Raw genomic sequence first — 24,057 nt, forward strand, 5'->3', positions numbered from 1 at the left:
AACATAAAAATAAAGGGTTAAGAAAACCAAAGTTGCAAGTCTGATTTTTTATTGCTGTTACAGCATCTGTTTATAATACAAACAAACATTATCACTTACATTTCACTAGTGAAAATTCAAATCGTTCCATTGTACGTTTGTTCCTACGCACGATAACGTTCCCGTTGTTTCGTCCGGTTTCATGAAAAAATATACATCGCCATCTGCTGCGTACAGATTTCATTATCGAAAATAATAATCACATCAAGTCTAAACATCTAAATTAAGTACTTTCACAATCATTTTACGTAGTTCCAAAGTAAAGGTAGGAAGTTCAACTTCAAGGGCAGTGCGCAGTCCGTTATAAATAAAAAAAAAAAACTAAACGCCTAAAACTTAGGTTTACAAATAACTGTAAAGGCCGATACACACTGTCTGCACCGGAACGTTAATCTCACTCAACTATTTTAAACACAAATTGCATGTGATGACACGATCGTAAATTACATTTGTAAATGTGATGACAATCTCATCTTGGACACCTAACTGATACATGTAAATGTACGCGCTTTTAAATCCTTCCTGATATAAAATACGACTGACTAGCGACATAGAAACCGCGGCAGTGTAGTATCGACCTTATATAAGACTAGAGTGAACGGTACAAAATCTCAAAAATAATACGGAAATGTTCATTTTATAGCTTGTTGTATCCAATGTGCGTTACATCGCGTATCTTGTGAATGTGGGAGCTCTTTGTAACCTTGTATACTTATAATGTAGATGAGAAAATACAACAAAATCTGGAGATTTTACTTAAATGACAGCATAATATGAGTGTCAGAATATGTTTAAACTTAATTATTATGTTATCGGCTTACTCAGGTAACTGTTTGACGAGGAACTCTACTAGTTTCAAGCCATGTTAGAGGCTCATATTCATGAGCAGCATTCCGCGACACACGACGCGGCGATTGTCGCGCTGCTACTGGCGACTCGAGTTTCGCGCCCTCTGCCTGGAATCATCCTAGCATGGATTGAAACTAGTCGAGTTCCTCGTCAAACAGTTACGTGAGTAAGCCGATAACATAATAATTAATTTAGTATGTCTCACGAAATTTATAACAAAATTATGTTTAAACTTATTCTATTTCACGTTAATATCAAATTGATAAAAAAAAATGCTTAACGTGCTTATCAAGCACTTAGACTGAGTAAAAAACAATGAACTGAGCGATAGTTTAAATAAATTATGAAGATAAATCTTCAATCGATCCCAGAAAACCGACATCAACAAACGTGTCACGAATACAACCATAAAGTGCAAATGTTTACCAACAAAACAAACACGCTGTGAAGTACTGGGATCATTATTTATCTAAGTTTTTAAACTGACATGGTCACTAGTAATATCATTAGAACTTAAAACGGGATATTTACCATGTTTATTAGTTTTTCCGATATTTCACACAAAAACTAATAAACATGGTAAATATCCCGTTTAAAGTTCTAAAGATATCATTATCTATCTACTAAACAAGTATACAAGGCCGAGCTATACATAGACAGAATAAATTGGCACACAAAAACACTTCAATTGAACGCATCAACATCGAAAATAGTGCGAAAAATGAACGCACTTTACAACCAATTACAACTACACTATACGAATCCATTTTTAAACTATGTTCATACAATTCCGTCGCTTAGTAAATTAACTGATGGGTTTATTTCATTATAAAATTAATTGTACTATTGTATAAATGCAACAGAGTCGGTTTTGGAAGCAGTAACCTTAGTACAAGTTTGTTTTATGTTTAAAGTAATCGAAACGAGAGCGCGTTCGGCACTCTGATTGGCCGGCTCGAATAAACCAACCAATCAGAGCGCCGTAATAAGCGTAAAGCAAACTCGTACTAAGGGTACAGGTTACTGTGGGAAGAACGTAATTACAAGTCTATTGGCATTGGTATGGATGGATGAAGTTTAATTCAGAATTAATACCTCATTGTATATTCTTCGATCAACAATATACAAGACCACATCAATAATACTATTTTTTTTTCTAAAAATAAGTCAAAACAAATGTTTGTTTCGATACAAAATCTCTTTTACTTTTACAACTTATTATAAAAAAAAATAAAAGTCAGTCGAATTTGTCCTCATAGTTAGTAGGTACCTAATAATAAACCACAAACAATTACTTAAAACACACACAACTGTACTTATACAATGAGATATTATTCTTAACATTTTTACAAAATTATTTAAAAACTATTGCTTACATAGAAATTTATGTCCGAAGTAACTAAACGCGGCATTTAAAAAAAAGCAATGTCCCTTCCAAATTCAAAAATATAACAGTATTTGGTGCCAGCACCTTTAGAGGCGGGACAAAGTCCTTTTTTAAATAACGCGTTGTGCAATATTTTTTGAAAATAATCGTCTATTTATACGTAGAAAGTCTATTTAATATATTTGTAAGAGATTCTATAAAAATCTGTGGATATCAGTTGCAAATCTTTAGTTTTTAATCTCAGTGGCTAGAGCAGTTGGCCATTCTGTACCCTTAGTACGAGTTTACGTTTAAAGTAATCGAAACGAGAGCGCGTACGGCGCTCTGATTGGCCGGCTCGAATAAACCAACCAATCAGATCTTGTTTAATTACTTTATAGATTACTCATACTAAGGGTACTGACCAAGGAATAGCAACAAAAAATAAATTGCCATTTCATATTTTTAAAGATCTGGCAAAACAACAGACTCGAGACATATTAATTAAGGTACATTATGTAGTAAATAAAATACTAAGCGAGGTTTCTAGCAAGTTTGAAAAAAAAAAAAGTAGTTTTTATGAGTTATTTTTTTCACTCAAACACAATCATGAAATATTTCACGTCGTCGTTTGAGTATTTGGACAATACAAGGCGGATGCTTTGCAAATTTTGCAGCGTCAATTTATATCTATCTGTCAACATAATAAATATGAACCTCAAAGCAAGATTTGAGTTGCGAAGTGATTCCACAGGTATTTTAAATCAATATAATGTTGTGCTAATTAATGTAATATGTTTGGGGTACAATCTTTTAGGCGATTATTACGTATGTTTACAACTTATCGTAAAGGAAGAATGTCTATGGATATCTGTGGCTTTTTCTCCATAATACTGGCCATGGTTTAGTAAAATATTGTTTAAAGCAAATTTAGAAACGTTTCCCAAATGTTTAAGTACGAATTTTCGAGTTAGAAAAGTCCACAGACATCCGTAGAGTTCAAAAACACAGGAGCAGTTTTACCAAACCGGAACATCTGTCAAAATCACAACTGTCATGGTTCCCATCATCTGTCAAAATGCTGTCACACGTCAAACAATACTCAAATCGCAAGTTCAACAAGAAAATGTGGGCGCCACGCGGGTAGTTCTCGAACGTACCGCCAGGTGGCGCCACACGTAAATACAGACAAATTTGGACTAAAAACGTCGAATAAAACTACAAATTTAATATACAAGGAAGAAGACTCGATCTCAGATCTTAATTTGTACAATTTATCACATAAAATTTAAAAAGAACACGCATTTATATAACTGCAGCAGCGAGTCACACAGTGGACTGTTGATCACACAGATTATGCTTGAAGAGATCATTGCACGGTCACATTTTGAAGAAATGCTGAAAAATGCAGCGACTCCTGTGTCGTTGGAAAATGTATCTTAACGTATGACATTAAGATTCACTTTTCAACGGAACGCAATACCGGCTAAGGTTTATTGAAATGTTCGCTGGTTTGGACGCAGTTACAGTGAAACATGACCGTAATTGTGCGCACAGTAAAGCGAACGCCGTCGTCACAGTGTCGGGTGACAGTTCACGAGAGTTACATACTCCGGGGAAACTCACATCGATAAAGACCAAAGGGTAGTCACCACAAACGTGTGTAAGTAATTCAATTATTTTAATATTATGAAAAAATAAACGCTCTGTCTTGAAATATGTACGTACACTGTTACAAAACTAACACACTTGTTATTTTTTTTTTTATATTTTAAGTATATCCAGTTAATTTCTTAGACTACCGATATTTGTATGGACATTTGCGGGCGATCGGACTCGACTCTAGTTAAGAATGACCAGTAAAATCCCAAAAAGAAATGTATCAGTCAAGAACAGAAAATTTTCAAAATCAATCTTAACAAAAGTGTGAGCCAAGTCTCTCGCCTGCTTTCTTACTTTGACTTACAAAAAAATCACGTTTAAATTTTAACTAACACAATAAATTAACGAAAACATCTTGTCAGCTTGCATTATCAATTAGAAAACAAAAAAAAAAACAAATTGAGATCAGAAAACGCCCATACAAAGACCAGCACGGCTTGGGTAAGGGTCGAAGCTCGGTTTAGGAAGAACGCGCAAGGTCTTACAATATTTCTAGATTTTTACCTGTCTAGGCTTAAAGTATTGTCTAAATTATTTCAATACAAACCTATAGGTACTCGGTGAATTTAGTTACGAATTGCCAGGTATAAATATTGAATGTACCGGTGATTTTACAGCTTAAATGTCCATTTAAAGGCTATGTGTTACCGGTTATTGATTCTTGTACCTGGCAACACTCACGGTGTCGATAGAATGTTCATGTCAAACTGTCACAGACCTTAGAATGCCACGTTGTGTATTGTATCGTCACTAAATATAATTTGTTCGTGTCACAGGCACCACACAGAATTTCTCAACATTTTCGTACAATCTTGCTGCAACCTAGTCGTCGTTTGGTGAAGTAAGTTAGACAATACTTGCTTGGCCGCGTTCGTTCCTTGGTTCAGGCGTCGGAGCACTGCGCTAGTTGCTTGGGCGTGTACACGGAGGCGTTGGGGTCCAGCGGTGACCCGTCCGAGAGTCGAAGCTTGGACACCGCGGCACTCGACGGCGCCACGAACTCCGTCGGCATCACCGCCAGCATTTGAGCTTTCAGTTCCTCTATTTCTTTTTCTTGTCTTGATATTAAGCCTGTGAAAGATGAAGTGATACTTTAAATGTCTTGTTCCTCCTGTACCAAGCTCTTTATCATGGCTATGTAAGATCCAGTTTGGCGTTATAACCTGTGCGCGACAAGATGAGACCTGAGCGAAGAGTTCACAGTATAGGAAATAATGGTTACATGTTGAGACGATAGGTGGCGCTGACGATAGTGTCGGTGGAGACGGGAGACGTCATGATTTTTTATTTGTCAAAGAATTGAATTTAATTTATTTTGTTATAAACTAATTAGTGGAATAAGAGCGACAATATAACTTTAAATGTCGTTTCTTTCATTTACAGGTAAAGTTTTACCAATACAGTAATGTTATGTTGTGATTATTCATTGTAAAATACTAAAATAAAAAACTTTCATTTACAGAGCAACGCATGGTTTAATTTGTCGTAAATTCCATAAAAATAGAATAATTGTCTTATAAAACGACATTTTTAGTGAAGAATAATGGAAAAATTACGATTCACCTTCACAATATTAGGAGGATCTGATGGAAAAACTAATTTAATTTGCATAACGTCAATCGAAACTCCAGATGGACGATTATTTGATATACCGGATGATTTGAAGCCTGTAAGTAAACACATAGCCATAACTGCTACAGACTATTTCACCAAAATCAAGAACTCTCTGAAGAAAAGGCATCAATCACGGAAAATATGGATCCCCTTAACAGAAGACTTAAAAAAATGTTACTTGGATGAAGGTGAAAATGTACAATTTGGTGATCAATACCTAGATGAAATTACACCTGAAGCGGAGCATCCTGGGAATAATGTCAGTGTGAGAGGTGAATACAAAAAGTTAGGAAAAATAGCGGAAAGATTCTTAATTGAGAAGTTTTCAGGAAAAACATCAAGTGTTAATCAATGGATGGATGAATTTGAGAAGGAATGCACCCGTTTTGAGATATTAAAAGATACAGAGAAGATTGAGATTTTAAAGTATTTGCTTGAAAAACAGTGCTTAGATTGGTACACAAGTATGTTGATAAAACATACTATCAATGCAGGATGGGAATTATGGAAAACAAATTTTTGTGAGACATATGGAAGTAAAGGTTGGTCACAAATTAAATATGCTTTTACTTATAAATACCAAGGAGGGTCATTACTTGAATATGCCATTAAAAAAGAAAGATTACTATTAGAAATAAATAGCAAAATTGACACACAAACATTGATTAATCTCACCATTATGGGTCTACCTGATTATATAATGTACAAAATGGATAAGGAAGTTATAACTTCAACTGCAAATCTTTTTAAGGAAATTGGTAAACATGAACAAACAGGAAAAAATTATAATAGCAAATTTAAAAGAAATTCATCTGACAGTCAATTGAAAAGTGAGAAAATGCCCTGCAAAATATGCGAAAAATTAAATAAAGGGAACCGTTTTCACGCCGAAGAAAAATGTTGGTTCAATAAACAATCTGATGAAAATAAAGATTATAACTACAAGGGAAACTATAGAAGGAATGTGAACAATACAGTGCTAGATGTGGAATTAAGTGACAATGAGCCAAAAAACGAGTAATCACACCATTAATTGAGGTAAAACTAACATTGGAGGACAAATTAGATATATTAGGTATATATGATTCTGGTTCCAACGTATCCTTAATCAATTCTAAGTTATTAAGATTAAAAAAACAAGGCCATAATGTATACAAAAATGCAAACCTAATAACAATTAATGGTGTCAAAAACACAAAAGGATTTACAATAATAAAAATTAAGATCTTTAATATAGAGAAGCAAATTGGTGTTTACGTTGTAGAGGGAGAAAACTTTAAATATGATTTTCTAATTGGACTTGATATAATAAAAGAGTTTAAATTGATACAAGATGAAAATTTAGAAATCACACAGAAGCCTCAAGAAAAGAAAACAGAAGGAGGACAGCATTTTGAAAATTATATGAAAACAAGCACTAACAAAGAAGATTTGAATATTGTAAATTTTAATGAACATGTAAAAGATGAAGAATTTAACATGGATCTGAGTCATCTGAATAATGAACAAAAATCTGATATAAATAAACTCATAAGTAAATACAAATCAAGCTTTGCAAAAGACAAATATGATATTGGAACTGTAAAAAACTATGAAGCACACATTGATCTACTTGTGGATACATACTGTCATAAAAGACCCTACAGATGCTCATTAGAAGATAAACTGGAGATAGAAGAACAAGTGAGTAAATTGCTAGAAAGAGACCTTATAGAACAATCTTACAGCCCATTTGCAGCACCAGTAACCTTGGCTTTCAAAAAAGAAGACAATAGAAAAACAAGATTATGTATTGATTTCAGGGACCTAAATAAAATAGTGGTACCTCAGGCTCAACCATTCCCTTTGATTGAGGACTTAGTAACCAAAACAAGAAACTGTAAGTACTTTTCTACATTAGACATCAACTCAGCGTTCTGGTCTATTCCATTGCGAGTAGAAGATAGAAAGAAAACTGCTTTTGTCACCCAGGAAGGCCATTACCAGTGGACATGCTTGCCCTTCGGTTTAAAAACCTCACCTGCAATATTCCAAAGGATTTTAAGCAACATACTAAAGAAGTACAAATTAAAAGACTTCGCTGTAAATTTTATAGATGACATTTTAATTTATTCAAAATCATATGCAGATCACATAAATCATTTATCACAGCTTTTAGAAGCAATTCAAGAAGAAGGATTCCGGCTAAAGTTCACCAAGTGTCGATTTGCAACTAATTCTGTAAAATATTTAGGACATGTAATAGAAAATAACACTGTAAGACCATTGAGAGACAACTTAATTTCAATAAAAGAGTTTCCAACACCAAGAAATCAGAAAAATATTCGACAGCTTTTAGGAAAAATCAACTTCTACCGTGAGTTTATACCTAACAGTTCAACTATTTTAGAGCCACTACATAATTTACTGAGAAAAAACCAACGGTTTATTTGGTCAAATGATTGTCAAAAAGCTTTTGAGAAGATAAAACAGTTGCTGTGCTCACAACCCATTTTAGAAATTTTTGACCAAGACCTGCCAATAAATATATACACAGATGCATCAATTGCAGGAATTGGAGCTGTGTTTAAACAAATTCAACCTGACGGAAAGGAAAAACCTGTGGCATATTTCTCAAAAAAATTAAATGAAGCCCAGAAGAAAAAGAAGGCAATATACTTGGAATGCTTAGCTATTAAAGAAGCTATAAAATACTGGCAATACTGGTTGATAGGCAAACGTTTCACAGTATTCTCTGACCACAAACCTTTGGCAAACTTAAATATCAAATCTAGAACCGATGAAGAGTTGGGAGAACTGTCTTACTATTTATCACAATACGACTTCACTATAAAATATACACCAGGAAAGGATAATGTAGAAGCTGATTGTTTAAGCAGAAACCCAGTAATAGAACCAAATAAAGAGATACATGAACAGTTAAAGATAATTAACTTAATAACATTGAGTGACATATTGACAGATCAAAAAAATAATGAAGATATAAAAAAATACAAAAACAAGTTGATTTATAAAGACAATATATATTTCAAAAAGATAAAGAAACAAGAAAAAATAATACTATCAGAAGAATTTAGTATAAAATTTGTAAAATTAATTCATGAAAATATGTGTCACATAGGCATAAAACAAATGCAAAAGAAAATAGGAAAACTATACACAGCAAGGAATTTAACTAAAAACATAACAAAAACATGTAAATTATGCGATATATGTATAAAGAATAAGACAAGAGGACAGTTAAAATATGGTTTAATGTCGTACCTAGGTCCTGCTACAAAACCATTGGAAATTGTCTCAATAGACACAATTGGGGGATTCGGAGGTTCTAGGTCAACTAAGAAATATCTGCACCTCTTAGTCGATCATTTTACTCGATACGCTTATATAGTAAATTCAAAGACACAGAGTGCTAAAGACTTCATAAAACTTTTAAATAATGTACCGAATTGTCATGAAATTGGTATAGTACTCACTGATCAGTACCCCGGGATAAATTCACAAGAATTTAAAACATTTTTACAAAAAAAATCTATCACACTAATTTTCACTGCAGTAAACTCACCTTTTTCCAATGGACTCAACGAGAGGCTTAACCAAACACTGGTAAATAAAATAAGATGCAAGCTAAATGAAAAACCAAATACTACAGCATGGACGAGTATTGCTCATAATTGTGTAGACAAATATAACAATACAGAACATTCAATAACAGGTTTTGCACCAAGATACCTAATGGATGGCACCGATGTCTCACTAATACCCAATGAACTAAAACTGGAAAAACAAACAAGTGACTGGATGAGAGATAGAAAAACTGCAATAGAGAGATCAATAAAATCACATGAGTACAATAAAACAATAGTAAATAAGAAGAGAATAAAATATAATTTCGAAGTAGGTGATATGGTATATGTTGAAAATGGACACAAATTAAATAGAAGAAAATTGGATGAGTTAAGGATTGGTCCATTTAAAATAGAAGAAAAAGTATCACAATCAATATACAAGATTAATACAGGCCACAAGAAGAAGGAATCAAATCTGTTTCATATTACTAAACTGACTCCTGTGCCCATACCAGAATAAATAAAGGGATATTGGAAAAGTGAAAATTTCCAGAGGAATTTTCAATTTAAGGGGGGGAGATGTAAAGGAAATAATGGTTACATGTTGAGACGATAGGTGGCGCTGACGATAGTGTCGGTGGAGACGGGAGACGTCATGATTTTTTATTTGTCAAAGAATTGAATTTAATTTATTTTGTTATAAACTAATTAGTGGAATAAGAGCGACAATATAACTTTAAATGTCGTTTCTTTCATTTACAGGTAAAGTTTTACCAATACAGTAATGTTATGTTGTGATTATTCATTGTAAAATACTAAAATAAAAAACTTTCATTTACAGAGCAACGCATGGTTTAATTTGTCGTAAATTCCATAAAAATAGAATAATTGTCTTATATATTTATGAAATAAATAATAATTGTCGATATTGTATGTTAGAATTAGGTGTCAATTTATAATTATTGCCGACATTATTAATATTGGTTATTTTTAATTAATTAGGTGTTATAACATTTGCCTACTTTGTTTCACGCAGGCCTCAACTTGTCGCGTACGAGTAATAGACATATGATATAATGATGAGTGTATCCGTACCGTCCTGTATGCTGAGCTTGCGCTTGGCGTCGCCGAGCGCGGAGAGCAGGTCGAGCTTGACGCGCGTCTCGGCGGAGAGCGAGTGCTCGAGGTGGTGCAGGCGCTCGGCGGCGGAGTCGAAGGCGCCGGCCGTGGGCCCGGGCCCGCGCGCCAGCGCCGCCGCCCGCTCCCGCGCCGCGCGCAGCTCGCGCCGCAGCAGCGCGCCCTCCGCCTCCGCCGCCGCGCGACGGGACCTACACGACTCGCTCTCGCATTCCCCGCTGTAACAATTGGAGTATTGTTAGTCAATCAATAAAACCTTATGAGTCTAGAATCAAAATGACCTTTGAACATGACAACAATCAAATTAAAATATCCACTACAAAAGTTCTAAATTCACTTTCCATACGAATTCTTTTGCAAAGAAGATAAAACATGAGCGTGTTTAAGTAAGCAGACAATTAAAATGTTAATCATCATTGAGTAGTTAAAAAAATTACCCAATTACATGTATGATTCACTTTAGAAATCTACAATAAAAAGACAAGTATGTATATAAGACATATTAAAATACAAACTTGGGCGTGCGCGGTTGGTGCCTGGCCCGTAGCAGTTGGTTCTCAGCGTTGGTCCGCGCGCGTCGCTCGTCCGCCAGGCGGCGCTCCAACGCCGCGCGCTCGCCCGTACGCCATGCGTTCACTCTGGAATTATACAATCAAACAAATTATAGTAATATTCTCAGTAATCTTGCACAATTAACAAAATAGTACATTTTAATTTTGCGCATTGCGCAAACTCGGCGGAAGTACTCGCGCAAAATACTTGCGCCAATACTATATTACGCCAATAGTATTTTTTTTTAAGTCTTTTCACTCTCGGTAGTCTGGATGACCAATGTATCAAGAGTTATAAGTTTCATTAAACGACACCATTCATATCGGACCGCAGACTTTCTCGCCCAGACATGGACAGACTATAGTGGAGTAATATAGTGCAGTACATACTTGTGCTGCAGCGCGGCGTGTGCCTGCTTGAGCTGCGCGTGGTCGGCGCGGCGCTGTCGCTCGGCGGCGGCGGCGGCGGCCAGCGCGCGGCCAGACATGGACAGACTATAGTGAAGTAATATAGTGCAGTACATACTTGTGCTGCAGCGCGGCGTGTGCCTGCTTGAGCTGCGCGTGGTCGGCGCGGCGCTGTCGCTCGGCGGCGGCGGCGGCGGCCAGCGCGCGGCCAGACATGGACAGACTATAGTGAAGTAATATAGTGCAGTACATACTTGTGCTGCAGCGCGGCGTGTGCCTGCTTGAGCTGCGCGTGGTCGGCGCGGCGCTGTCGCTCGGCGGCGGCGGCGGCGGCCAGCGCGCGGCCAGACATGGACAGACTATAGTGAAGTAATATAGTGCAGTACATACTTGTGCTGCAGCGCGGCGTGTGCCTGCTTGAGCTGCGCGTGGTCGGCGCGGCGCTGTCGCTCGGCGGCGGCGGCGGCGGCCAGCGCGCGGCCAGACATGGACAGACTATAGTGAAGTAATATAGTGCAGTACATACTTGTGCTGCAGCGCGGCGTGTGCCTGCTTGAGCTGCGCGTGGTCGGCGCGGCGCTGTCGCTCGGCGGCGGCGGCGGCGGCCAGGGCGCGTCGTGCCTCTGCCTCGGCGGCGCGCGCCGTGGCCAGCTCCGCGCGGACTCGCTTCAGCTCCTCCATGCACTCGCGGGCTTCGCGCTGCAAATATAATGCTAAATGACATCCCATCCTCAAAAAATGAGCTTACGCAACATAGACTAGTAATAGAAATCCACTTTTTTACACCGGATAAAACGCTGTCATGAGATAACGCAGTCTAATATAGATTTTCATTTTTAAATTAACATAGCCTACCAGTTTCGCATCGCGTGAAGTACCATTAGTTTCTAAGGTTCCTTCCACGTTTCTCACGAAACAATATCCTCAATTAAGGACGCGTTCTCAAATCTGACGTAAATAAGCTATTTTTCGGTACATATTACGACCAAAAGAAACTTAACTGAACATAACTAACAATTACAATAGATAGATCACTTCTTTATCTCCAAAAATATTGATTTGTAATGTGAAAAAAGTTATATTTTATTATTGCAAACACGATTTTTCTTTACCTCTTCACACAAAATTGACAAAAAAGGGTTGAGTTTAGGAACATTTTACTGCTACTACACGCATAATTCTGAATCTCAAAAAATATCCCGGGGAAGCAGACATAATCAAAAATTATACTATTGGAAAAAATTACGAAAATATTACAAATTGACTCGGAAAAAAATTAAAGTTCCCGTTTAATTTTTTTCTCCTATTTTGCTGTAAGACATCAACTTTGAAGCGTAGCAATAAGGGTTATTTTATTTGTTTACTATTTAGATTTATTGGATAGAAAATGTCTAATGAAATTTCAGTCTACGCTCGAGCGCTGTCGTGAGTGGACGCTGTGTCGCCTGTATACAGAAAATCGCCTTGAAAAAGATCGCTGTACGAGTACAAAATATTTGATATTATACTTCACAAACCAATCTTGATATTTTACACATTCTGTACGAGCTGTCTTACCTTGTCAAGTTACAAGGTAAGATATTTTTTATTTTACTGAATATAGAATGTTTCGTTATATTATTTTGAACATGAGGTTAAATCAAAATTCAAGATGGCGCCGACAAGATTTGCCAACTTTACATCATGGGTGTCGTTATCAAGGTTTTCGGGTCGCTTGTATCGAATATGGAGTCAAAATTAAAATTTAAGATGGCGCCGACAAGATTTGCCAACTTTCCATCATGGGTGTCATTTTCATGGTTTTCGGGGTCGCTTATAGCGAATATGGAGTCAAAATTAAAATCCAAGATGGCGCCGACAAGATTTGCCAACTTTCCATCATGGGTGTCATTTTCATGGTTTTCGGGGTCGCTTATAGCGAATATGAAGTCATAATTAAAATCCAAGATGGCGTCGACAAGATTTGCTAACTTTCCATCATGGGTGTTATTTTCATGGTTTTAGGGGTCGCGTGTATCGAATATGGAGTCAAAATTAAAATCTAAGATGGCGCCGACAAGATTTGCCAACCATCATGAGTGTCATTTTCATGGTTATTGGGGTTGTATATAGCGAATATAAAGTGAAGATCAAGTTCAAGATGGCGCCGACATAAATATATTAATTTTTCGACATGAATGTCATTGTTGTGATTTTTGGGGTCGCTAATATCGAATACGGAGTGAAAATTAAATTCCTAGATAGCGCCGAAAAAGTTTTTTTGACAGTTTTTTTATGGTTTTCGGGTCCGTAATATTAATACTAACAATAATTTTAATATTAATACTAACAGTGGGCAGAAAATTTAGTATTGTTATGAGAATAAATAGTATAAAAGATATGGCGAAAAAGTGCTCATCACGCTGAATATCTTTTCTTAAGAAAGTATATTCAAATCTCTTCAGGTTCGGCTGGGCTGTTAGGAGTCCATGTCAGGGATTCTACATCCTCGATTTTCGTATGTCGCCAACAAGTGCTCATCACGCTGAACAACTTTTCTTAAGAAAGTATATTCATATCTCTTCAGGTTCAGCTGGGTTGTTAGGAGTCCATGTCAGGGATTCTAGATCCTCGATTTTTGCATGTCGCCAAGAAGTGCTCATCACGCTGAACATCTTTTCTTAAGAAAGTACCTATATTCAAATCTCTTTAGGTTTGGCTGGGCTGTTAGGAGTCCATGTCAGGGATTCTAGATCCTTGATTTTCGCATGTCGCTAAAAAGTGCTCATCACAACGACTTTTCTTAAGATAGTATATTCATATCTCTTCAGGTTCATCTGAGCTGTTAAGTGTCCACGTCAGGGATTCTAGATCCTCGATTAATTTTTACGAGGTATAAATTTGCCACCGGTCCTTGATAAGTCTACAAAGTTTGAACGAAATCGGTCCGTTTAAAATGGGTAAAAATCGAGTTGGAAGAGGTTGGTTACATAGAAACATACAAACAAACAAACACACATACATACATTCTTTACATATGAAACTAAATAAAAGCATGTAAAAAGTTAGTTTTGCGTTGGCACCATTTGATTTTTGATTTCGAACGCTTACTTTCCGAAAACTATGAAAATGACACCAATCGAATAATCCGAGCCCAAATTCGGCACACTTGGCTCTTGTCGTCCGTAAGTTACATCCAGTAGAATTGAATTGAACATCAGATAACACAAAACATTTGAGTCTACGCACGCACTAAACAAAATAAAAATATTAAAAAAGAAAGTAAGAAAATATTCAAACTATCAAAGTATCAAGTTCATTTTGTCATAATTTCCGCAGCTATCCGTGCGTATGTGTGTGTTGTCGAGAGTCGTGTCAATGTAGTGATGCGATTCGATACCTATCAATTATGAGAACGCGTCCTTAAGTATTTTTAGCAACTAAAAATAATACCAAAATATTATGCTTCAAAGGCAATAAGATCTAATATTACCTGTTCGCGTTCTCGCTCCCTCTCGCGCTCCTTGTCGCGCTCTCTCGTCTCCCTCTCCCGTTCTCTGTCTCTTTCCTTCTCTTTCTCCTTAGCCTCTTTGTTACTGCTTTCCTTAATTTTTACACAATCTTTTGTACTCTCTACTTCTTTATCTTTAACTATTTGTTCTTTTGCTGGAACAGAAGATATTAGTTTTTGATATGCTTATTTATAAAGCTATGAAAGGTCAAGTAGTTTTTTTATGGAATAAGCCGGTAAACGAGCAGACGGATTACTTGATGGTAAGCAATCGCCGCCGCCTATGGACACTTGAAACACTAGAGGTGTTACAAGTGCGTTACCGGCCTTTTGGGGGTTAGGAATTTAAGGGTTGTTGGAGAATCAGGGTTTGGGAAGGGGGTAATTGGGCTTCTGTTATATTTTACAAGTACTTTTAGTGGTTTTAAGATGAGCAGAGGATTATGGTATTTTTGTTTTAAGGGAATGCAATCTATTTTAAACATAATAAATGGTTTACTTACTATGTTCTGTACTCTTATGACTATCGATACTGTCCTTATCCTTATCTCTGTTTTTATTCTTTCTTTTTTCTTCTTTTAATGTGCTAGCCTCTTTCTTTTCTTTTTCCGCCTTCGAAGACTTTGAACCACCTGAAAAACGCATTTAAACGCACATTTGTAGACAGAAAATATATTTTTGTCTTTTTTTACCCCTTTTTTTAAAGGGAGGGAAATCATCTAATGTCTTCTCCCGCCTTGTGTGAGGCGGGAATGTTAGACTCTTACTGACTAAAAACCACCCCGTTCCTTCTCCTGCTTCGAGCCGGAGTCCCGGCAACCTGTTACATTGTCCGCAGCTCCGGGTCTTCTTACCCCTTATGGGGATAAACTCAACAAAAGGATATAATCTTAATGTCAAGTTTGTCAAAGTAGAAGTTATGTACATCAAACAACATCGTTTCCAAATTTTAGTGAAACTATATACTCTCAATACAAAACATAGATTCTTAGAGAAGAACTAGCAAAAATCTCCTATGTTTAATAGATTCAAAAACTAGCATATTTTATTTGTTTACCTTTACTGTGGTCATGTCTGTCGTCATCGTCGGGCGCGGCGTGGCAGGCCGAGCCGTTGCTCAGGGCTCCGCCCCCCGCGCTGTGTGTGCTGTGTGAGCTGTGCGAGCTGCCCGAGCTGTGCGAGCTGCCATTGGACGCGTGTGACGCCTTCTCGCGTATCGCATTCGTATGCGACACTTGCTTCTCTACTTTGTCTACCTGTAAGTTGGGTACATTAAGGTGTATTTAGTTTTATAATACTGCGTCTCCTTAATGCCGCATTAGCCATGTAGCAGAAGGCAGCGCAACAAATGCAACGGTCCCCGCGTCGACTATGCTGGTGATATTATTATGTAATGATGTTTAGAAAAGACGGAAAAGTAATTAACGCTTTTGGAAGTTAGAAGAGTATAGAAAGCCATTACTAATACGAGTTTGTCTTTTTTATAAATTTTGTTTTATTTAAACAACAATAAGAATTTGATTTAGATTTTTTGAACATAGAGCTCAATATAGACAGTGGAGGACGGGGGATTATACCCCCCCCCTCCTTTTCAATCTATGGCTTGTTCAAGCTTGTTACCTTATTGGATACATGTTCCGGCGGACAGTGTCCGTTGTGGTCGGCCGTCTTGTACCGACAGCGGCGCAACGAGCCGTTGGCGTACCGCGCGTCCGTCGGCTGCGCCTGCGCCACGGCCGCCGCGCAGTCCGCGCCGCCGTTGGCGACGTCCTTGCCCGCCACTTGTGTCTGAGACTGCGACTTAACACAACCCACACCTCGCTTAATGATCCCTTGGATTCTAAATATTCTAATCCAACTACTGATCTGTTGTAGGATGGGCGAATATGATATTTAATGGAGTGATACAAGTACTTCGACAGGAACTTTTATTTGTTGTTATTAATGTTCTTGTTGTTATACCTTGTCTTTTCAGTAATTATGAATAGTTATCAACCGAACTAATTGGAATTAAGGTTACCATTGCATGTCTAGTGTCTAGCTCTATTTTTTCAGTGCACATGTCAATAGGATATTAATTATTCTAATCCCAAGTCATCAATAATGACAGGTGAAATGGGCAATTGAATTTGTTCAAAAAGAAAATCTAGTGTGTTAAAGTTAAGTAAAGCAACAGTGAAGAAGTCTAACTAAAGAATTTCCTATGAGTAATAGAAATACATAGTAACACTAGCGGACCCGACAGACGTTGTCCTGTCTACACGTCTTTAATTAGAAAATTTTAAACTTTTTTTAATACTCGTAAGCTAAAACATTCTGGACCATTTTGATGAAAATTATTATTCAAATGTTATGACAATATCTAACGTCATTAATATTTGACACTGCGATGGTAGCGCCGTCTGTCCGATCCAATGTAAAACATTGCAAAATCTACTAATAAATTAAAAATTATTTAAAAAAACATTGTCCAGCGGACAAAATTGTGAATCTAAACCATTCTCAGATCCCCTTGAACACACACAATTTTTTTATTATCAAAATCGGTCCAGTCGTTTAAGAGAAGTTCAGTGACATACACACTTACAGAAGAATTATATATATAAAGATAACAAAATCAGACTATACAGTAAAACTTATTCAACAATGTAATTCTCACCTGGTCCAACGCAGACTCAGGAAGCGCGTCGCGCATGAGTTGGAAATAGAACTCATTCATCGCGCGAACGTGCCTCTGCCGGCGCTGCCTCAGCCGGTGGGCTATGAGGGCCTTCGCCCCGAAGCCCAGCGTGACCACCGGGTAGCCGACGCAGTGCGCCGCCAACGGCCTGCAGAGCTCCCCGGCGCCCGCGCGAGACCCCCGCCAAAGACCTTCCACGTACACCAGTATGCAGCATATCGCTACTGTCGGTACGCAGATGCCTTTGTCTGCGACTGTTGACAAAAATGATTTTATGAAGAACTTAAAACACATAACATTATGTCACGCTTACTACTACGCTTAATCCCCGAAAGTATTAAACACATACAAATAAAGCACACACTCCTTATCAGTTACTTTTCATCAGTATCATGGAATAGGAGATGAGTCTATTACCATGCCAAAGGCCAAATAGTTATAGGATCGACGAGACATCATAAAAATATATTATATCGCTTAAACTCTACTATAAATTACTCAAAACATACTGAAAAGAGGTTGTTGCATTCATGAGCACCTCTGTCTATCCCTATGGAAAATAAACAGCGTGATTTTGCGTATATAGGTATGAGGTTTCAAACATTTCCGTGATCCATGTGTAATAATGACGTAATAGCTCTTAATAGTATGTTGTGGTAGTGTAAACACTATCTATACGTATATGTATCATATCTATGTATGTGTATAATGTAAATTGTAAGGAAGCCAAAATGTATTTCTGGTTTCTCTCATAAAATAAATACACCATGTTTGCGACAAACTTGCAAACCCCGACGAATCCGGTAACTAATTTTAACATATAATACAACAAATTGAAGGGGTGGGTAGAGATGTACAAATCGATTGCTATTACACATGCATTTTATCCTTATAAATGTATGAAATTACTATCTTAATTAGCCAAAATGCCGAAGTCAGCATTTTAGCTGACCTTTTTACGCCGTGTTGCTTATTTGTCTACTCTTAAATTATTTTCTTTTTGCCTGTGTATTTTATAATGGTGCAAATAAATTGTTTTTCTTTCTTTGTAATTATTGTACACCACATCGATATGTTACTAGTTAATAAAATAGACTAAAGTAATTTAAAACTAACCCTGAACTTTTTGTCATTGAGAATTTTGAAAATCGACAAATTAATACAATTTTAATCAATCAATCAATCATCAAACCCAGAAACTTATGATTTAGCAGTCATGCTAGCTACCACGTAGCCAATGAGTCAGCTTATTGAAATAAAATGTCTCTATAAAAAACGATAGTGAATAGAAATAGGTAAAAATAAACACGTTACGGCCTCATTTGTCTAATGCACCTACTTAAAATATTTCCATTCCATTCACTGATTAGAAAAAGTAATTACGTTTATTTTTTAATGTCTGTGTTACCTGTAACCTACTTGTGACGTCATTACTGAACATCTTCATGTAAAATTCATAGACGTACTACTTATTTGGATATTGACATAATGAAACGATATCGACTTATTATTATTTACTAGGAAACTTATCTATTTTGGTAACATAGCATACATTAAAATGAGAATTCAAGAAAATCGAAAAGCTTGATACTTTTTCCTAAAGGTTGATAAAAGCCCAAAGCTAAGCAAAAATTTTCAAAAATTCTCATTGAATTAAATTTGACTGCACGATTGGTGCGGTGGCTGGACAAATGGCTGCCGCGCAACATAACACGGCTTCGATTCCCGCACGAGCAACTCTTTGGATGATCCACTAATTGTTGTACCGGGTCTAGGTATGATGTATATGTGAACTTGTATGTCTCCACGACGGATGAGAAGATTCTACTGCGAACCAGGTTTTGTTTTGAAAAAAGGATATAGCAATGGGCGTATTTATTACATGAAGGACTTATACAAAATGTAGTTCTTGTCTACATTGTAATGCATTCACTTTCTATTTCGGGAATCATATTACAAAGATTATGTAATAACACTTGATTTAACAAAACGCCATTGTGGATAAATATAAAGATTCTATAAAAATAACTAGAACTTGCATACACTAACGCCTACATTAAGACTAGCTATCCGAGGTAATGTAAACTTGCGTGATGTGGGCATCAAACCCACACTTGTAATATTAGAGTTACCATTCCAATCACCCAAACAACTGTGGCTTGCTTATGACAAATTCGGAATAGATTTCTAGAAATTCGAATTACTTTAAGAATCTTAGCATTTTCAAGAAATAGGATGTGTTTTAAACTTTTACAAAAAGAGTGTGGTCGTGGTGGCCCGCAGGTTTAAGATCTTCTCAAACATGAGAGTGCTGGTTCGAAACTTAGCAAGTACCAATGTGACTTTTTACGAGTTACATGTACTTTCTAACAATATTTAGACACCACTGACAAACGGTGAAGAAAAACATTGTTAGGAAACCTTGGATTATAATTTTTAATTATGAGTTCGTAATCGGCAACCGGCTTTGAGTAAGCGTGGTGATTAATGGTCAAACCTTCTCATGCTGGTGATTAATGCTCAAACCTTCTTCGTGCGAAAAGAGGCTTTTGGACATCAGTGGCCACTTGTAGGCTGTTGATGACGATGATGAATATACTAGAAATAATTAAAATATGTAATATATACTCACATGTGTACCAGACATATTGTACCCACACATAGGTACTGGCAGCAAAGAATATGTATTGTAGGGGTATGAAGAAGAAACATATCATGTCTGATGTGAGTGCTATGCAGATGAAGAATACTGAGAATGCCTGGAACAAAACAAAATCAACTTTAAAACAGTACACTAAGTACGAGTTTGCTTTACGTTGAACGAAAATGAAACGAGAGAGAGAGAGAACTCTTGTTTCGTTTTCGTTTACCCCATACATCGCACCCAGCAGTCGCACTTGCGACTGGTAATCTAATAAGAAATATACACTAAAACTGGATTTTGGATTGTGAGTGTTTCATCAGTTTTTGAATACTTTTTTCTAAGGGGGCAAATCCTCCAATGACTTCTCCCGCCTTGGGCCAGGCGAGAGGGAGTGTAAGACTCTTACTGACTAAAAACCACCACGTTCCTACTCCTGCTTGTCGAGCTGGAGCCCCGGGTAACCCCGCTACGGTAGTTCGTAGCTCCGGATGGTTCGTTATTTCCATCCGTGAAAACCTATAATTGGCTTTGTGATGTTATTTTGCCTTGTATAGCAATAGCTAGCTTAACAACAACTAACATAGGTTATACAATAAATAAGAAAAATCTTTAAAAGGTTTTTGTTTGTATTTATTTTAGTTAATTATGTATCACACCTGAATTATATCTTAAAAATAAAAGTAATACGAGTATAACTTTACATTATACATATAAAGTAGAACATGAGAATTAGAACTAAATGAAATAAATACACAAGTACTGGGAGACAACAAAATATTGTTCCACATTAAGACAATAGCAGAGAACTTTCTCTTTTTATAATAGTCCCATAACTGACTAAAATTATATTGTAAGTAAATTAATTATAACTTAGGTATTTCTTTTATTTACTTATTTTTAACTGGGTGGCATAGTGAACTTAGAAACTACTTATTAACTATTTGGTTGAATGACCACTTAAATCGCCCGATCGATTTCGATCACGGCGACCAGTGTGTCTAATTAGACTAGCCCACTACACAAGAGATATTATAGTGCACAAATGTTTGCGCAAACACAGGTGCACTCTTTGTTCCTGCACTTTCAGAACCCGACGGCAGACTGACACGACCGAAGTGAGGGCAGGCGGAGGGCAGTTGTACGTGGTTTCCAAGCCACGGGGGTGAAACACCGTCGAACTTTTTGACTCCGGGCTAATAATGGTAATTTTTCTCAGAAAGTGTCATTATCACTTTTAGGTCGGTGCGGGAATTGAAACCGCGATACGTCGCAAAGCGGCCGGTCACCCAACCACTGCGCCAACCGTACACGGTGATCAGATAATTGACTGCTGAGTATGGATTTGGGGTTTGATTCCAAGATATAAGTGTGACTATATTGATATTTCAACACATTCAGTACCCTTAGTATGATTTTGCTTTACGTTTAAATTAATCAAAATGAGAGCGCGTTCGGCGCCCTGATTTACCGGCTCGAATAAACCAACCAATCAGAGCGCCGAATGCGCTCTCATTTTCTTACTTTAGGAAATGTAATCAAGTAAAAAATATTAATTAATTCCTAAATTAGCAACATGATTTATGACCTCACTCACAAGGTACTTTGTTGATTTGTTTGTTTTTGTATAAAATTATAAATAAATTAATATTTACGTTATAAATAAATTAAATTAATATTTATACACAGATTTGGAAGAATGCATAAGACATGTGCATGTGAAATTGTATGTTTATAAACGCAACCACGACACAGGAGAAAATCCTATTGTGGGGCAACATTTTATTTAAAAAAAAAAAAATTAATCAACATAAACCACCTATTGTAACTACAATCCAACATATATATATATTTAAATGGATTGTACTATTATACTAAATGAAGTGTGGAAATTATGTAAAAATGAACTCACCAGTCCTTGATATTTAAATGAATCGTAGACTGATCTCAGCATCATCCAAAATGGCCAGAGGAACTCAAACCTGAACTCCAGCATATAGTCTGCCATGACAACTGTTGCCCAAATCATCACAAACTTCAGGTACAGCATTGAACTGAAATAAAAATTATTATTTATATTATATTGCAAAGGAAAATGCATGTTATTGTCAGATAATTAGAGTTGCAATTTGAATGGAGCTGTTTAAGTAAGTCTAAATTGGAATGTAAGTTTAGTTGTTTAGTAAGTCTAGTGAGTCTAGATATAGTTTTAATAGCTATATTTATTTTAATATTTATAATTAACTAAATGAGTGACATATGCACATAACACAGTACATTTAAAGGTCAAATATGCAACGGGTCAATGTTGCATCTTAATTTAAAAGAAATATTTATATTATGCAGTTTTTACTAATATTATAAATGTGAAAGTTTATGAGGACAGAATAGAAGGTTGACTGGTAGAGAATGCCATATGGCATTAAGTTTGTATTATGTACCACTATTCAATTGTATTGTGTACATTAAAGATTAAATAAATAAATAAATAGTTAGTCAATCTCAAAAGCTACTGAAATAATTTAAATATAATATTATGGTACAGAAATCATTTGGAATAACACATAGTTAGGCTCCTTTTTTGACCTGGGAATGCATAATATTCAAAATTATAATCAGGAAATCACCCTGTGTAATAATATTTACAGACTGCTTTCCTGTGGAATATTTAATTTAGTGCATTTAATATCCTTATGTAAATTAATTATCCTTGTAATTAAAATAATTACATGGCATCCTATTTGAACCTATGCAATAAATAATTGCACAACTTTTTGCAAATAGGAAAACTTTGCAAGTAAGCTTTTGTGTAAAGATAAAAATATAATAAGTAAACATTTAGAAAAGCTTATTTTCTGTAAGACTTTATTTATTAATACACTTTTAGTTTAAAAAGAGGTTTTATTACTTTTTTAAGCATTTAAAGGTATTCTATATAATTATGTAGTATGGGTTAATAGTAACATTACATTTTTTACTTATCTCTGACTAAAAGTTATGTTAGATAAAAGCTTTTGTTATCAAAATCTATATAGAAAGCAAATTGCACTTATTTTTTTACTGTTTCCTGATAATTTGTTTGATATTGTTATTGATTTTTTTTTTATTATGGTGTCAGTGTTTACTATAGTTGCATTTGTATGAATGGAGCATATTTAGTAATTTTATAATAGTAATATAATGACTATTCTAATTAAGTCAGTTTAGTAACAAGTTGTAACATTAAAAATACATCAATGTTTCCCTAATTATGTGGAATATTATCAACTTGTAAGTTTTGTAGGTATTCTCACAATGTTGGAATCAAAATAGACGAGTCTACCTAGCTATGTTTACATATGCTCCAATTGTATATTTTTAATGTGGTATTTCCATCGTATTTCGTCAGACCCTCGTTCACCACGACCAATGCAACCAGTGGTGACATGCAGTCTACACATGTTGCACATTCGCACACATTTTATAACAAAAAACGTGTATTTTCAATTCTTTTTGTTTTCGCACCACACAGAAGGTGGGCTGAGATCGCCAGATGGTACTTTCTACCCACATACGAGATATATTCTGCAATATTTATGTTAACTTTATCACAGAATTAGATACCGCACGATATAAAGAACTATTTCCTGGTAAATAACGACCAACATAAACAGTATCCACTCACTTTCCGTACATTCCTTCGGTGATTTTTGTGCGCTTCAAGGGGCGCCGCAACTTCCCAGTTTCGGCATTTCGCCGCTTCATATTTTTTCATCCACTGTGTAAATCACGAATACAGGCGCTCGTTTCACAACACTTATTTACAAGGAAACATTTAAAACAACAATGATCCTCAAAATAGTGGCTTTTGTTGTCAATCAGCCTATGTCCAAAATTTACGAGGGAGATGGATGAAATATCGGCAAGCTTTTTTTTGCGTTCACTCACACACTAAATGTTGCCCGATTAATGGTAAAAAAACTACCACTTAAACTAAAATTGTAGCTTCCTTCCAAAATAGTTTGGCTTACGTTACTCAAACAAATACGTTATTTACTAAGTTAATCAGTCG

At 36.2% G+C, this 24,057-nt stretch overlaps 1 protein-coding gene across 2 annotated transcripts; it reads right to left on the reverse strand.

Annotated features, from left to right (window-relative positions):
* Positions 1–32: 32 nt before the first annotated feature.
* Positions 33–23,944, reverse strand: LOC118272075 (macoilin-2). 2 transcript variants are annotated; one of them, XM_035588390.2, is made up of 12 exons: positions 23,671–23,944; positions 21,919–22,060; positions 19,998–20,124; positions 17,345–17,619; positions 16,306–16,479; positions 15,743–15,941; positions 15,189–15,317; positions 14,668–14,840; positions 11,722–11,894; positions 10,752–10,874; positions 10,195–10,454; positions 33–4,987 (listed from the first exon to the last, which is right to left on the reverse strand). In XM_035588390.2, exons 1-12 carry the CDS (start codon positions 23,748–23,750, stop codon positions 4,800–4,802), a joined length of 2,043 nt encoding a protein of 680 aa, XP_035444283.2. In that variant the 5' UTR covers positions 23,751–23,944; the 3' UTR covers positions 33–4,799. The 2 variants fall into 2 exon arrangements, with proteins under 2 accessions (XP_035444283.2, XP_035444281.2); XM_035588388.2 differs by having other exon boundaries at positions 16,306–16,485.
* Between the last annotated feature and the right edge of the window lie 113 nt (positions 23,945–24,057).

This window comes from Spodoptera frugiperda, chromosome 5 (assembly GCF_023101765.2).
Source record: "Spodoptera frugiperda isolate SF20-4 chromosome 5, AGI-APGP_CSIRO_Sfru_2.0, whole genome shotgun sequence".
In the NCBI taxonomy this organism is placed as follows: domain Eukaryota; kingdom Metazoa; phylum Arthropoda; class Insecta; order Lepidoptera; family Noctuidae; genus Spodoptera; species Spodoptera frugiperda.